Below are 15,892 nucleotides of genomic sequence, written 5' to 3'. Positions count from 1 at the left end.
CCCTTTTATACCGATGAGCAAACTAAAGCTCCGAGAGGTTTAGTAGTTTATTTAGCCTGTTCACAGCAGGAGGTGAGTGGCTGGGCCCAGCCGGCTCCTGCGCAGAGCCTGTGCTCCAATGCCCACCGCCCAGCGGGAGGGAGGCAGGACTTGGGTAGGAAGGAGTCAGTGCCCGGGAGAACCCCCGAGTGGAGAGCCCCAGGAGAGCCAAGTGTGGGCTGGCTGGTTGGGAAGATGGCCTGGCCCCTGGGAGCTGGAGCTGGGCTGCCACCGTACGCAAAGCCCGCCCTGACTGTGGGACAACAGCGGGACCTGGCGTTTCTCCCTCCGCCAGGCTGCTCGGTGGTTTGTCGGCTGCGGCACCTAATGAGCACAGCTCCCGTTTCTACCATCTTTTGGCCCTTTTCCTGACTGAACAGCCCTGGCTCTTTAGCAGGTGCCCTGTCTCCCTGACAGACTTCTGCTCTGGCTCCATAGATTGTGCTGGTTTTTAGCCCAAATCATAAAGGAATATGATTTTGGAAAGTAATTTCAAGTAATCAAAATGAATGTGGCAGAGTGTGGTGAATTGCAGGCATACAGGATGTTAGGGTGTAGGAATCTCGGTGGGCTCCTCTCCTGGGCATCACTTTGCACAGATGAGACTGTGGTTCTTTCCTCCATCTTTTAAATAACTAATGAGGTTGGCTGCTTTTCCACATTTAATTTGGGAGTGGTTTTTATCTGTCACCTATATCTAAACCTCTAGGCAATGTTTTGTAATGATGTCCAAAGAGACCCATGGCAGCACGAATTACAAATTCAGTAACTTTTCATTTATCTATGGGCTTCTGGATAATCAGATCCCATGTTATCAAACTAGAACTGTAATGAGAAGTACCATCTCTCCCTTCTGCCCCACGGTGAGATCACCTAAATTGAAGTTACAGAAGAGTGTATTAGGCCAAAAGGAAACCGTTTCACCTCGTCAGCGAAAGTAATATCCCAATTCTAGTAGAGTATTTACTTCAATAAGACTCAGGTTCTTTCCTACCTCAGTCAAGCTTATTCTATCTTAAACAGTTCAGGAAAGTGCTTCCCAAGGTTGCTTTATGTTTTGTGTTTCCTATTGATTTCTGCTGGTTTATAGAATCCTAGGGGTCTTGGGATATAAATATCGTAAAGCTGCCTCAGACAAGACTGTATTCAAGTCATCCTCAGAAACAGCTTACTGTCTTCTGGAATATCTTGACCGATGAAAGCATCTTCGGGGCATTGTTAGGATGGATGTTTACTGGTGAAGTCTTTCCTGATATCTAACCTAGCATCTTTCTCTTCTGGTCTAGTTCAGAGAAATAGAAGGAGCTAAGAGTTCAAAACGTCCCTTCTTCTGAGTTTATTAAGAGGGTTTGCTATGCAGTTGTCCCCTCAGGGTCAAATACATATTGACATTGATGTTAGTGTTTATGACTCTGGGTGTCACAAACCATCAGCCCATTCTCCTTCACTGCCTTGGAGAAATGAAGGGAACGGGGAAGAAAAGCAGGATGCTGACAGATGGTTCTGGTACCTTATAGATGGACTCATTTCCTTAAGGCTGTGGAAACTATTTTGAACTGATTTTTAATTGTTTACTTTTAGGTGCATTTTGACCAATTTAAAGAAGCATTAATACTTATCTTGTCTAGAACTCTGTCGAATGAAGAGCACTTTCAGGAGCCAGGTAAGAGTACCAACTTTTCTTCTCTATGTCCCCTTTGAAAACTGTCCCGGGAGGAATGTGGGGACCTTGAAGCATGTCTGTGGAAGATTTGGGGCATCAGCCCTTCACAGACTGAGCAGCTATTTTCAGTGACTTGTCTTTTGATATTATCATACAGCCTTGCAGCTGTTGAGCACTAAAATGAGACTTCCCTACCCCACAGTGGTTGTAGAAGGAATAATTGGATGGTTCCTGGGCGATGTGTCACATGGTGTGGACATGGTTCCTGGATTGAGCAGAGTGAAGCTGAGTGGTCCCCCCTTCAGCCCATTTCCTGTGTATCTGGAAGGATGTGCATTGGGGGGAATTTTGCCTGAAAGAAGAAGGGTGGGCAACCTGGCGATAATTGTATTTAGTCCTAGTGAGTGGATGACCCTCTGCTATAGACATTATCTCATTATATCATAATTGTTTACCTATCTCCCCATCAAGTGGTGGTTCCTTGAGGACTGGGCTGTTTTCATATTTCTAGTACCTAGTAGAATGCTTAGCACATAGTAAGTATTCAGTGAATGTTGTGAAATAACAGACAATGTTACACTTCATTGATTTTTTTACAGGCACCATAGGTCATGAGACACAACATTATTTTATGTATCTCTAAAAAGAAAAATTGTTGCCAATTATGCTGGTAAAATGCCACTGATTGTCAGACACATTCTAATTTCAGAGTGTTCAAATCTAAGTGTGTGTGTTTTGTGTGAGAGCGTATGTGTCCGTCAGAATCGGTGAAATATGGTGAGTATTTAAGGGGAAGTCTAAACAGTCTGAAATCTGTATTACAATACAGTCTGGCTTTATCCTATCAGTGGTGGCCAGGAGCTAGGGTTAGGGGCTGACTGTAAAGGGGCGTGAGGGAATTTTGGGGTGACAAAACTGTTTTATATCTTGATTGTGATGTTAGTTACAGATTTCATGGGTTTTTCCAACCCAGAGAATTGTGCACTAAAAGGGTAAAATTTACTCTCTTACTGTAAACTGTACCTCAATAACCTGACTTTAAAAAAGAGAACGTCATCATCTGGGGCTGACCCCGTGGCCGAGTGGTTGGGTTCACACGCTCCGCTGCAGGCGGCCCAGTGTTTCATTGGTTCAAGTCCTGGGCGCGGACATGGCACTGCTCATCAAGCCACGCTGAGGCAGCGTCCCACATGCCACAACTAGAAAGACCCACAACAAAGAATACACAACTATGTACCGGGGGGCTTTGGGGAGAAAAAGGAAAAAAATAAAATCTTGGGGAAAAAAAAAAAAGAGAACGTCAAAACTAGAGTCCAGTTTTGAGACTGAGGAGAAGTAATCACTACAGGGTCCTTCAGTGTGACCTGTTTAGATGAAGCACAGATGGGAGCTCATTTCTTATCCTCACTGCCGCTCCGCTTCTTCACTGAACCTTCTGAAATGCTCCAGATTCGTGCCACATGTGTGAACACTGCCTTTAGCAGGGTTTTGGATCCCGGATTGAGTCTCCCCCTTTTCTAATGGTGGCACGGCCACCCCTGGGAAGGTCATGTCTCCTCTGAGGCCTCAGCGCTCCAGAAGTCCCCGTGAGCTGGGAGGGGGGTGCTGTGTTCTCAAGACTTTCGGTACTAATAGTGGAATTTCTGCAGGTGACCACTGCTGGAACACAGACTTTTATTCTTAGGGGGTCTCACATTTCATTGGTATTTTGACTCTTTTAAGGTTGTCTTGATAACAATAGTGCAAGATCTAGGGACCCTGAATCAGGCTATGGCAACATCACCACGTTTCAGCTAATGTGGGCCTCGGGTAACATGAGCGTAAGTTGGGTGTTATGTGTGCTGATCCCGTGCTTTTCTGTGGGTTTGGAGTGAGCATCCCTGCCACTGGTCCACGTGATCCTTTTGCTGTCCTTTCTTCAGAACCTGTGCTGTCACCTGCCAGAAAATTGTCATGATAAACATGCAGGTTTTTGGTGACCACAGAGGTGAAGTGTGCCCCCTAGAGTTGTGCGGTATTAGGGCCTAAATGATGCCATGAGGTAGACAATGGCTAGCCAAGCTTGGCAACAGCAGGAGGTGATGTTTACGATTCGGCTCCGGCGGGTGGTCTCAGGGTGAGGTGGGTGCCTTACTGCCGTGCAGGCGGAGACCGTGACGCCGACAGGTCTTCCAGGAGAGCACGCAGGAGGGGTTTTTATGGTTTCGCTGTGTGCTCCCTCCTTTGGGTAGACTGCTGCAGCCCTTTGTTAAGGGCTGCCCCAAATCAGTGTAACGAAACCACGGAGGATTTATTGATGGCGTCTCATCCAGCGTTTGTGGGCCTCCCTCACGCCCGGCCTGGCAGGAGGGGATCTAGGATGGAGCCTTATCTCATAGGAGGCAGGGAGTCAGCCTTCTTCCCGCATCCCCCACTCTGCTCCTGAGCATCTCGGCTTTCTCTGCCTTTTGCCCATCCTGTCTTGTTCCCCAGCAGTGTCTGTTCCCACCATGCCCCCGGTTGTTCCTGGGAGAACAGTCTTTCCGCTCAAACATTCTCCCACCCATTCTCAATGTGGCCCCACCCCACAGGCTGACTGGCCTGCTGGTGAGGGACAGAGACAGAAGGGTCAGGACCCACACACAGCAAATCAGGAGGCCACCTGGGTTCACCCCTCCTTCCCTTTAGGAAAGTAAAGGCCCCTTCACTCATAGGCCGTATTGTTGTCGGGCTGGAGAAAACTCCGCTATTTTACCTGTGAGCAAACTGAGAGCCAGAGAGGAGCACAGCGAAATTAAGTCTTACAGGTAGTGGCCGAGGACGATGCCGATGCTGTACCCCCGAGGGACGTGACCCCGGGAGGCTTTGGATTAAGGCTATTAGCCCTCAGATGGATGAGCTGTGGGCAAACCCAGTCCTCCGTCAGTGCAGCCTGGCTAGAAAGATTCCAACAGATGCCAGAGGCAGCAGGAAGACGTGAAAAGGGCAGGTTTCACTTGGTCATTAGGGACAAGGATGCCTCTGTCCTCAGCGTTATTTGGCTGATCAGGACTTAATTCGTCCTCTGCCATAAGGCGCCATGGCCGTGGTTTTTTTGTCTTGCCTTTTGAAATCAATGGACCTACTAGACTCAGAGGGAAAAGATTACCCTTAAACCGTGGAAGGAGACCGGGAACACGGGAGGGCGTAGTGGAGCCTTCGAAACTGAGCGGGTCACAAGTTGCTATTTTATAACACCTGAGGTTTTTATTAGTTGAAAATACCAGAGGCTGTAGCAGACTGTAATATAAAAGCCAGCTTGATGTGGTGGAAAGAGCCTTGAGCCAGGAGTTATGAAATCCTGTCTCTGCCCTTCTGACTGGGTGGCCTTATATGTCACACCTCCGTGGTCTTTGGTTATCTCACGGAAAAGCGGTTGTACTGGAAAATACTTAAAATCCTTTTGGCTCCAAGATTCAATTGTGCTGTCTTCTAATGTCTAAATGACATTATCTAATTTTATGACAAAAGTTAGCTTTGTGTTTCTGTAAGATTCACTCGACATAAACTGACACTATAAAGTTCCCTTCCTAAGGACAAATGGCCAGTGTGTTTCATGCTTTCATATTCCTCTAATAAAGGGCGGTTATTTATAAATGATATAAAAGCAAAGCTGTGAGAGAAGATGGAATTAAGTCATTATTTCCAAATCTTGGGTTCTGCCATGTATAAGTTCTCTGAGGTGCAGTTTCTTTATTTTTAAAATATTTTTTAAATTATTTTTAAAATTAGGGAGTATGGGCTAGATTATTCTTTAGCGTGTTTTTAACTCTGATATTTATAATTCTAAGATTCTTAGGGGAGAGTCTTCTCCCTAAAAAGCAATAGTAATAACGATGACAACACAATGGAAAATACTGAAATTCGGGTAAGGGCAGAAAAATGGACGGGGGTGTAGGGAATCGTTTGTAAATTCCAGACTGGTTAACGTCGCCGGTGGCATAACTCCCTCACATCTACACGTACAATTTAATTTAAAAATCATCTTCCTGGAATAAGAGAGGGACAACAACTTAATTATGAGTTATTTATTCACTTTGCCACGGCTTTGGCTTACAGGATTTTGTAACGGACATGCTGGCTCTGAGCTGCGCGCCTCAACGTGCCGTCTGGATCTGCTCTCCAGAGGTTTTACCCCGTCTGATGCGCCGTGCGTTAGATTTCTGCTCTGCGGCGGATGTTAGCATAATGCAGGAGGCTCCTTGTCTCCCTGACCTGGTTGACGTACAATGTCCTTCCTTTTTTGTCTGGTGAGGGAAAGGAAATTCAGGTTTGGAAGTGCCGAATCATGAGAAAATGAGATATGGCATGGTTTTGATGCAGGTCATTGGGGTTTTTGTCAAAACATTCCTAATTCCAGGAACCACCTGGTTTTAATCTTTCTCCTCATACTCTGAAGAAGCTATCAATGTAATAAAGCTGTCTTTTCATTCACTCAGCGGACGTGCACTGAAGCGGGTCCCGTCCTCAGGCCTCGGGCTGGAGCCTGGTTTGCAGGGACTGAAGTTTGTGTTCGCAACTGTGATGAGCGGCCGGGGGCCAGGCTCTGAGGGCCGGCCAAGGCCCTGTTTTTGGAGACATTATCCACAGATGGCCCAGCACCCATGCTCTGTGGTCCTCTCTGTGGCAGAGCAAGATAAGTAAGACCTTAGCCTCTGCTCTTGGCATCCACGAGATGCTGATAATGAGGACCAGGACGTTTCTCTGAAAGTTAAAAGCTAAATGAAACCACGACCACTGTCACCTCCACCAACAGAAGAGGGTGTGAGGAGCCCTAAGGTCCGAGAATTAGAGACGCTTAGCCCACCGGTAGTCATAGGACCTTCCTGGACTGATATAAAGCAACAGGCACCAAAAACTATAAAAATGCCCTTGGTTAATCAAGGCCACTCTCAGACTTCCTGCTATGGAAATAGTTATGGGTGTGCACAAAGCTGTGTGCAATGACTATCCCTACAGTCATTTAAAACAGTGGGATATATATGTTTAAGCATAGATATTTGACCGTCTCTTGGTTAGGCACCTAATGATGCATCTGTGTAATCAGAGACTCAGCGGCTACTGAACTGTAGATGAATATTTATTGTTACGATGGATTTTACTAAGATAAGAAAGCAGCCTTTTACAAATACGTGTGTATGTGCAAAAATAAATACTCGTGTTATTTAAAATTAAATAAAAATGGCTGGCAAGGATTCTCATAGTGAAAGTTTGCCTGGGGGTTGTGTCGATGTGAGTTTATTCAACCCCAGTGGCTGTATAAGAGGGTTTCCAAACCAGGACGTGAAGATGACAGTTGTCTGCGGGAGTCTTAGAGAATTGGTGTGGCCCTCTCACGTCAGCCCATTGAGGAAGCGACAGGGGGTGACAAGGAAGAGAGAATTAGGGCAAGAATGAGAGGGCGGCAGCTCCAGTTTCTGAGATGATGGACTGGATAACGTCGTCATGCCTATGCCCTACTCTTACCCATTACAAAACGCGAGGTTGAGGAGATTTGCTGCGGAATTGGGGGCTGGGAGACTCGCCCTGACTCTGCTCCCTGGGGCCCCACGCTGGGCGCCTTTCCTGCCTTGCTGGCCCCACAGGAGTCTGGGTGGAAGGACAGGACAGGCTGTGGCTGGAGCCTCCAGGGTAGGAGGTACCTGACGGACAGTGACCTTGCTCCAGGAGCTCCCCTAGATGAGTGATGTTGAGTACTCCTCGCCCGGATAAGGCCCGAGGGTCCAGGTCCATTTGAACCAAAGCCCTGGGTCTTCCCATGAAGCTGTGCGGCCCTGGAAAGCGTCAGAGTCCAGCCGGGTAGGTAATTCTAGCGTGCAAAATGCTTTTAGGAAAATATGACCATGATCGTTGTTAAGCTGGGAGCTATTAACAGTGTGAGTTGCACTAAATTCATAGCAGAAAGTGTTCCGTGAAAGTTGTGCCAAGAAGATACGTGAAAGAAATGAGTTTTGAGTTGAGCCTTGAACGATGGGGAGGGTTCAGTTAGGTGAAATGTGAATCTCTGCCTTCTTCCCCAAAATGGCTCCAGAGGCCTGGCCTCCTAACAGGGACCAGGCTCATCCTCCCAGGAGGATGGGGAACAATCGTAGAATCATTATCAACTCAGAGTTTTTCCTCCTGACTGATCTTCAGCTGCCTCAGGGTTTGGACAGACCGTCTAGTCAGACCAGTCAGCCCTGGGTGTTACCAAGCCACACCATCCACCTCCCTGGCCCCCTTGAGGGTGCTGCCCTTCCCCTTGAAGCTTCCCTCCCAGGCAAGGCTAATCACAGCCACCCCATCCCCTCTGTGACCGGATGCCCCTGTGTTCCAGCAAGAAGCATCACTCAGATCGGTAAGAACGGATATGGAGGCTGCTCCTAAAATCCTGTCGTTGCATCCAAGGACGACCCCAAGGCTCCAGTTGGACATCTGTGTCGAGAGGGGAGCTGGGGAGGCCGGGCTAGTGGCCAGAAGCAGCTGCCTTGGAAAGGGCTGTGTGCCCACAGAAGCATGGGGTGATGCCCTGCTTGCTGGTGACCTTCCCCAGAGGCCGGGAGCCACTGGAGGCAGAGGGAAGAGCAGATAATGCGCAAAGGCTTGCCCGATGTCGTCTTTGCCTGGCTCATTCTCTCTTGGCCTCTCTTCTCCCTTCCCTCCTCGAGATGCCCCCTCCTCACCCATTTCTCCTTTCCACCGCTCCGGCTCACCTCCACCCTCCTCTCCTCCTTGGAGCCCCACTACTCACTTTGACCCTGCTTCTGGGTCCTCTCTCCGTTCTGTTCCTTCTGCTCCCCCTCCCTCCATGGGCCTCTTGGTCTCTGCCCCTCTTGTCTCCCCATACCTCTTGCTCTCTCTTTCCCTACCTTTCTTGTTCTCACTCTCTTTTTTTCTTCCTGTCTCTCTCTGTCTCTCTTTGTCACTGTCTCTCTCCATCTCTGTCTCCCTCCATGTCTGTCTCTCTGTCTCTCTGTCTCTGTCAGTCACTCTAGGTCTCTTTCCGTCTCGGTCGGCCCTCTGATTCCCTTCTCTCTGATCTGCAGTCAGGTGAGGGTTTGCGCTCTAAGTGTGTGATCCCTGGGTAGTGGCGTGGTCAGAGTAGGTGAGTAGGTGGGATGTGTGATGGGGCTGGTGGTGTTCATTTGCTGCGTGGCTGCCTTACCTGGGGCAGCTCCTTGGTGCCTGTCCTGAGGGTTGCACGTGCTTCCTTGGTGAGCACTTCTTATTTTCAGGTGGATTTCCAGAATCCTGTGAGCTCAGCAGAAATGGGGGGGGGGGGTCGCCTGTGCCTGTGCTGAGGCCCTGTGGAAGGGGGTGATGTCTTGGCAATGATTTCTCAGGCTGACCAAGTGAGGCAGGAGGGGAAGTAGAAAGCAAGGGTCTGCATGAGCGATTCCAAATAAGAATACCAGCGCCATGAGGGCAGGGCTTTCTTCTTTAGATTCTTTCTTCTGGAAATATCCTCAGGTCATCTTTAGGAACAAGGACGTTTGTAAAACATACTTTGATAACATAAAAAATATGTTTTCAAAAAATGATAACATATCCATCTTATCCCTCAATGTGTACAACACAGTGCCCTGCCCGTGGCAGGTGCTCCATAAATGTGAGTTAGAGGAAGCTGCCTGATACTGGAGTGCATCTCTGAGACTCACTTTTAACTTTAACTTCCCATGTGTGTTATGGATGCTGCTTCCTTCCAGGCCCTACTGACTGATATAGGCTTTCAGGTAACTGTTTCAGCTTCCTCTTGGTCCCGTTGCTTTGCCTTTGGCCGTCAGTGGGGCAGCCTGCATCACACAGGGGCCGGGTCAGTCCCAGGAGAGTGAGGAGTGTGTGCTGTACTGTGGGTTAGAGGTGGGGAAGGCAGGGAGCTGGGAGAGGGAGGAGGGGTGCCTGGAGGTTGTTTGTCCTGCCTGCGGCCGGCTCAAGCCCTCAGAGCAGCCATTCTCACTGACATTGTAACTCTATGCTCTTTTTGTTATAATTGCAAGACCTTCTGGGCCCAAGTCATGCATGTGCATGTGGTTCATCCTGACTCTGGAAGGTGAACGTTGTCACAGCTCTGGAGTGATTCTCCTTGGGACAGATGAGAGATACGGAGTAAAGAAAGTGGTGTCTGAGGATCCAGATTTTGTTTAACTTGTAAGGCTGGAAGGAATGGTATTTTTTTCATCTTCTGAACACCCCAACTAGATTTTTTTGTCCACCTGCTCTGTAGAGACCGTTAGTTGCTTTCGTATTTCTCCAGCAGTCTTCAGGGGATTGTCCCTACTCTTAGCCATGTGTTTGGTTTATGGAATAAAGCCTGGATCATCTAACCTGGTCAGGTAGGACTGCCTCAGAGCCACCTCTGGGATGGGTGCCACTTGTAATGGGCTCTCCAGGGATGGGGTCCAAGACTCCTTTAGGCTGGGTTTGTCTGCTTCGCTTCAAAGCCCATTTTTATTTTTACACGGTGAGGCTAAATAGGGGAAATGGGAAAGAAGGGAAAATGACCCTAAAGCTTGGCAATCCAGGTGGAATCTCAATATATGTTCAAGGACGTGAAGCCCTGAGGGCACGGCCGTCCTTTCTGCTGTTGCACTGGCATTTCACATCTCTCCTGGAGCTCACAATGGGAGGGTTGTGAACACTTATGAAGGAAGCTATGTGGTGTAAATAATTTCATTTCTTGATAAATCAGATGGCCCCACGTTATCTGGTGTAGATAAAAGTGTTCCAGGATGAATCCCTGAAATGTGTGAATTGCATCTAAATGTGCTCCTAAAGTCGGTAAACTTTGCCCCAGGGCTGTGGTTCTGCCAGTCTTCGTTGAGTGTTGGCGTTGGGCGTTGGGCGTGGTGAGCAAGGGGTAAGACGTTCTTTGATTTCATGCGTGAGAGTCTCCTAAAATCCCTGAGTTGCCTTCTGCTTAGGGGCCGCTGTGCGCTTGGGAAGGCCTCAGTGAGACTGGTCAGGAGGAGCAGAGTTTTCAAATGCTTAACCCGATGTTGGCCGGGACCGCGAATGTTCTCTCTGGGCCTCCTCGCATGTGCTGTCTCTCTTTCCATCTCATCATGTAGGTGATGCTCTAACAGGAGAGGGATAAGTCTAAGAGGTAACTTTTTAACTGGTGTGATTAGTCTAATTCTTTATCACATGGATGGTTTGGGAAATTCAGTATGAGGAAGCTTAATGCCCTGTTTTTCCTTTTTGCGTGCTAATATCTTTATTCCAAAAAGATAATACTGTTTAACAGATTTCTCTAGAAATTGACTTTGTGATGTATGTACGTTCAGGGAAAGATGTTGAAGTTTGCTCAAAATTAGTTATAATAATAAAAGATAACAAAATAAAAATTTTTTAAACTTCCTGGCAACACAAAAATAAATGTCAATAAATAAAACAAAAACCCTAATTGTTCCCCATCTCTTACCCTCCACTGCTTAGAGAAAGAGCTGTTTCAGATCCACCAGAAACGGCATGGGGTAGTTAGTGAAAATAACTGGGGAACCATTTCACCCACAGGTGGGATTTGGGTCAGATCACAGTGGGTTTTTTAAGATGTCTGCTTTGTCTGATGGCGTTTTCTCTTTGAAAAGGTGCAGCGCGCATTCAGAGCTGCTTTGCCACTTCCATGCCCAGGACCGAGGCTGTTCTCACACTGGGAAAACCCCGTGTTCCATTTCCTGGTGTTACACGTTTTCCTTATAAACTTTTCTAAGCCCCCATTGTCACTAATGGTGTATCTTGTTGTCTGCCTCTAAAATGTAAGAATACATACGAGTTAAGGATGGTTCTGCATTGCCTCTTATCTGACTAGCATCTGTGGGTGTCAGCTGCCAACAAGGAGCTCGGGTGTCCGGGCCGCTCCTGAGTACTCACAAGCTGACATGCTCTCTCCTGATGAAAGGTACCTTCAAATATGCATGCGGTTTTCAATATAAATTTTGCATGCGTGAACACTCCCCGGAGAGAATCGCTTGAGCTGATGAAATGACTTGAACTGGGACATTTAAAAAGCTGGATATAAATATCGCTAGAAATCCTAGAGCAAGCATAAATACTTCACTCTGAGCTTCGGTGAGCATTTTCAGAATGCTTCTGACCACATCTGTGAAATCTGAGCTTACACCGGAGGAAGGGCATGGGAGGACGTGGAGGGCAGAGTTAGTCAACAGGGTCTCCGGTCCTCCAGGGAAAGCTGACCTGGTGTCAGTGGTGACAAAGGAAGGGTTTTGTCCTTTCAGTTATTATCTAATCAGCCCTCCTTGTCTAGATGACATGTGTGCACACCTCATCTGCTGTCTACGTGTCTGAGTTCAGACATATCTTGTTAAGACCATCATGTTCAAACAGAACACACATTATGTTCTCCACAGAGACGGGGTGTCTGTGTGGGCGAGAAGAACTGAAATCAAAGCATTGCCAGTCTTTTGTATTTTAATGGAGTATTTTATTCTAATTCTTTGCAAGGTGCTAAAAAATCTATATTTAACTGACTTTGCATAGGGTGAAGTATTTATTTTATTGCTTTAAAGCTCTCCATGTAGAGAAGGGCTAGTGTCTGGTGGTGGTGGTGGTGGTGGTGGTGGCTGAAACGGTGGTGGAGATGGTGGTGGTGGTGGTGAAGGTGGCGAATGTCGAACCTGAGACATGTTCCATCAGAATTGCTGAAGTCCTTCTTTAAGTTACGAGATGACTCTCCCATTATGCACCTTCCTTTTTATTTGGTACAGCACTGAAGCTCATGAAGAGAAAAGAACATAATATACCATTTTTCTTAATGCAGTTTCGCATTTACTATTTTATTCCACAGCTTTAATTTTATAATAAGATCTTGATGCCAGGTTTCATATAAGCGATGAGCTGTCATTAATTGATTAGGATCCGCTGTGTCAGTTTCTTTGTTCTGCCATCCTGCTTGTCTGAGGCATCAGACAGTGGATGGTGAACAAGGAGTCACTGAGGTACGAGAGGGGTGTGTTTCAGACTAATTGGTTGAAGACTGACTTTGCAGCGCTGATGTGGTGCTCTTTCTATCATCATTCTTCAAGACTTCCTCCCTTGTTAGTATGATCACACCCTCTCCCTTTCTCCGCTTCATACACAGAACAAACATGGCCCCTTGCTCTGTCCTGATCAGAATCATTTTGAGTCATTCCCTCCCTGCCGGCCTTGCACTCCCATCACATGCAGGAGATGCTTGAGCACTGTTAATCGTGTGGAATTAGAAGCTGCGCCCTACATCTGACCTGGTGGCTCGTCTACGCCCACATCCACCCCAACTGGCGAACGGTGGTGGTTTATTTTGGGGCTGGTATAAGAGGCTGTGTCTGAAGGCTGTGCATGTCAGCCGGGGGCTGCGACTGTCATGTAATGTGGCCTCAACTTTTGTCTCCTTCCCCAGACTGCTCCCTAGAAGCTCAGCCCAAATACGTTAGAGGTGGGAAGCGGTATGGACGAAGGTCCTTACCTGAGTTCCAAGAGTCCGTGGAGGAGTTTGCGGAGGTGACAGTGATCGAACCACTAGGTGAAGAGGCTCGGCCTTCACATGTCCCCACCAGTGACCACAATGAGGTAAGAACTGGGGCAGGCATGTCTACTGGGCCACAGGCGTGGATCCCGACGGATGCCCACATTGCTATGACGCCAAGACAGAAGAACTGAGGGCGTTTACGGCTTTTCTCGGTTGCCAACTACTTGCCAATCTTATTACTTGCCTTGTGGATGTGTACGGCTACTTCTTCTGTTGTTTGAATGTTTTCACCTCTGCTTCAACTTTTGGAGAGCTGACATTTCTGTGCGTGCTTTATGGTTATACATTTTTGAATTCCATTATTTTCATACTATCTGGGATCTGCCACTTCTAGCCCTTCATTGGAATACATCTCTCTCCCGGGCACTGTCGTTTTTAGTTAGGTAAAAAACTAACCAGCTCCCTGCCCCCAGACTCTACCACAGCATCCAGGACAGGTAGGGAATGAAAGCCGTGTGTAGACACTTTGAGAGCCGGTATCTTACCTTCTGTGGAGTAAAGAAGCTTTAAAACTCATTCTTGGCCCAGTGCTCAGCGTTGCCAGGTTCTTCCTACTGGTCCCGCCACACCCAGGCGCGTCTTGCTCTCCAGCAATCAGAGACTCGCTGCCTCCCTCATCTCCTTTCTTTTTGTTTTACACGTCGCCATGATTTACCAATAAAGGAGAAGCAGTAACATTTTCTGTGTCTTTTCTTCATGGCTCGTTTACCAGCATCCCATTTATAGAACGTGATTGAAAATGCCATGCTGAGCAAGCTCTAAATATTTCTTGCAAATCCCTGCTCAGACTGGGGATGCAAATATTTCAGATGCTAATATAAACTGGAAAAGAGACAAAGTGGCTCAACTTTCTCAAAATAGTCTGTAGCTTGTAGGTCGATTTGGGGGTGTGTTCATCACCATCTGACTTCCACATTCAGCTTGCTGAGACCTATAGGAAGCTTGCTCCAGTGAGATCCCCCGCAGTCAGACATCTCACATCTTCAGCTTTCAGCAATACCCACAAACCCAAAGGTAACTGGAAAGAGCCCAAGAATTGGGCAGAAATAAGCAGCCGTAAGCACTGTCGTTTAGAAGTCGCATGACTGGTCTGCGCATCAGAAGTCTGCACCATTTTTTTAAGACCAGCAGGACATGTCCTCACAATAGGAGTGAAGGAGCAGTGCAGAAATGCAGTGAGGAGAGATGGAGGAAACCCCGCTGGAGAACGGAGAGAGAGAAACCACACAAACTGTGTGAGAGCAGTGTGGGCGAGAGGGGCCGGCTGGGAACAGGAGAGGTGGTGAGAATAGGGAGGAGGACACTGCCTGGAATCACCCGGCCAGTTGGCCTGGCCACAGGCTGCCTCCCATCTGGGTTCAGCCAGCTGCAGACCCTTTCCTGGGTCCCTTTGAGAATGCAGACAGGCCCCTTTCCCCCGTAAAACACATATGCTCGCAGGCACAAAAATGTTGCGTACACAATTGCAGGGAGGCAAGCACTTTGCAAAACTTCAGTTGCTGGGGCGTTTGCGGTATTTATCCTGCTGTCAGGAAGGTGTCCTTTTATGACGTGAAGTCTGTTTCCTAACCCTGAGCAATGTGGAGTGTACAGGAGACACTTCTCCACGCGAGAATGGAGAGGTGTGTCTCAGCACATGGGGTGCACTTATGTCGTTGGGAAAACACTTTTAGGTCGAGTATCTCCTTTCTCCAGCTCTTTTCAGTACCCAGGGCGTTATTATTTGGTTATAAGTAATCAGCAATTACTTATTTTTTGGCAAGACGGTTTCTCATTACCACCTGGGGACCCAGAAGGCTGGTGGGCAGCACTGGCTCTGCTGCTGGCAGTGTGTTTCTCATCTCATCTCCCGACTTCCAGGGAGATTTACTACTTAAAAAGTGAGGCTCTGGGGGTCAGCCGATGGCGCAACGGTTAAGTTTGCATGCTCCACTTCGGCAGACGTGGTTCCCGTGTTTGGATCATGGGTGCAGACCTGAGCACCACTCATCCAGCCATGCTGTGGAAGGCATCCTGCATACAAAATAGAAGAAGATGGGCATGGATGTTAGCTCAGGGCCAGTCTTACTCAGCAAATAGAGAAGGATTGGCGGCAGATGCTAGGTCAGGGCTAATCTTCCTCACCAAAAAAACCCCCAAAAATGAGACTCCAGTTTCATATATAAATAAAGATAAGAGTTGAGGCCCAAGTCTGGATGAAACCTTGCTGCTTCTATCTTAGAAAAAGGGTGTGTTGGGGGAACCTTTTCTCCCCGATGGACTCTGGCTTCCCTGACTCCTGCAGAACCTCTTAGCCCAAACCTTTGTTCCACGTAGAAGCTGCTGGTGTCCAGCTCCCACCGCCAATGGAGCAGAGACAGAGGCTGTGGAGTGTCATCTCTCTTGGTCTCTATTCTCTGAGGCCTCCTCCTGACTTGGCTTCCAGAGTCTGTGGTACCCACCCCAGAAAGCCCACAGGAGGACCAGGTTGTTATCTTGTTGTCTTTTACCCTGTGCTTTTTAGATGGCTGAATGTGGACTCGAACCAAGCTCATCCAGCTGCTTTCTTGCCTAAAAATGAGGTGTTTTGTGAGCGGAGTTGAGCCTGTCAGTTTTCAGATCGATTCATCACTTTAAAAAACTAAGAGCTTCCCATATGACGTGTGACATGTTTGACGTTCCTGTGGGCA

At 47.8% G+C, this 15,892-nt stretch overlaps 1 protein-coding gene across 16 annotated transcripts in view; it reads left to right on the top strand.

Annotated features, from left to right (window-relative positions):
• Positions 1-15,892, top strand: part of NIN (ninein) — a 92,296-nt gene that overhangs the window by 17,280 nt on the left and 59,124 nt on the right. For 10 of the 16 annotated variants that reach the window (XM_014854260.3, XM_044765615.2, XM_070504322.1 and 7 more), the window contains exons 3-5: positions 1,621-1,702; positions 11,508-11,597; positions 13,095-13,264. In XM_014854260.3, coding sequence (XP_014709746.3) covers positions 1,621-1,702; positions 11,508-11,597; positions 13,095-13,264 — 342 coding nt within the window. The remainder of the gene's footprint in view (positions 1-1,620; positions 1,703-11,507; positions 11,598-13,094; positions 13,265-15,892) is intronic. The other 6 variants (XM_070504323.1, XM_070504315.1, XM_014854261.3 and 3 more) reach the window with 2 other exon arrangements.

Source organism: Equus asinus, chromosome 2 (assembly GCF_041296235.1).
Source record: "Equus asinus isolate D_3611 breed Donkey chromosome 2, EquAss-T2T_v2, whole genome shotgun sequence".
Classification (NCBI taxonomy): domain Eukaryota; kingdom Metazoa; phylum Chordata; class Mammalia; order Perissodactyla; family Equidae; genus Equus; species Equus asinus.
The sequence above is the reverse complement of the archived record's forward strand: the minus strand, read 5'-3'. Positions and strand labels throughout refer to the sequence as shown.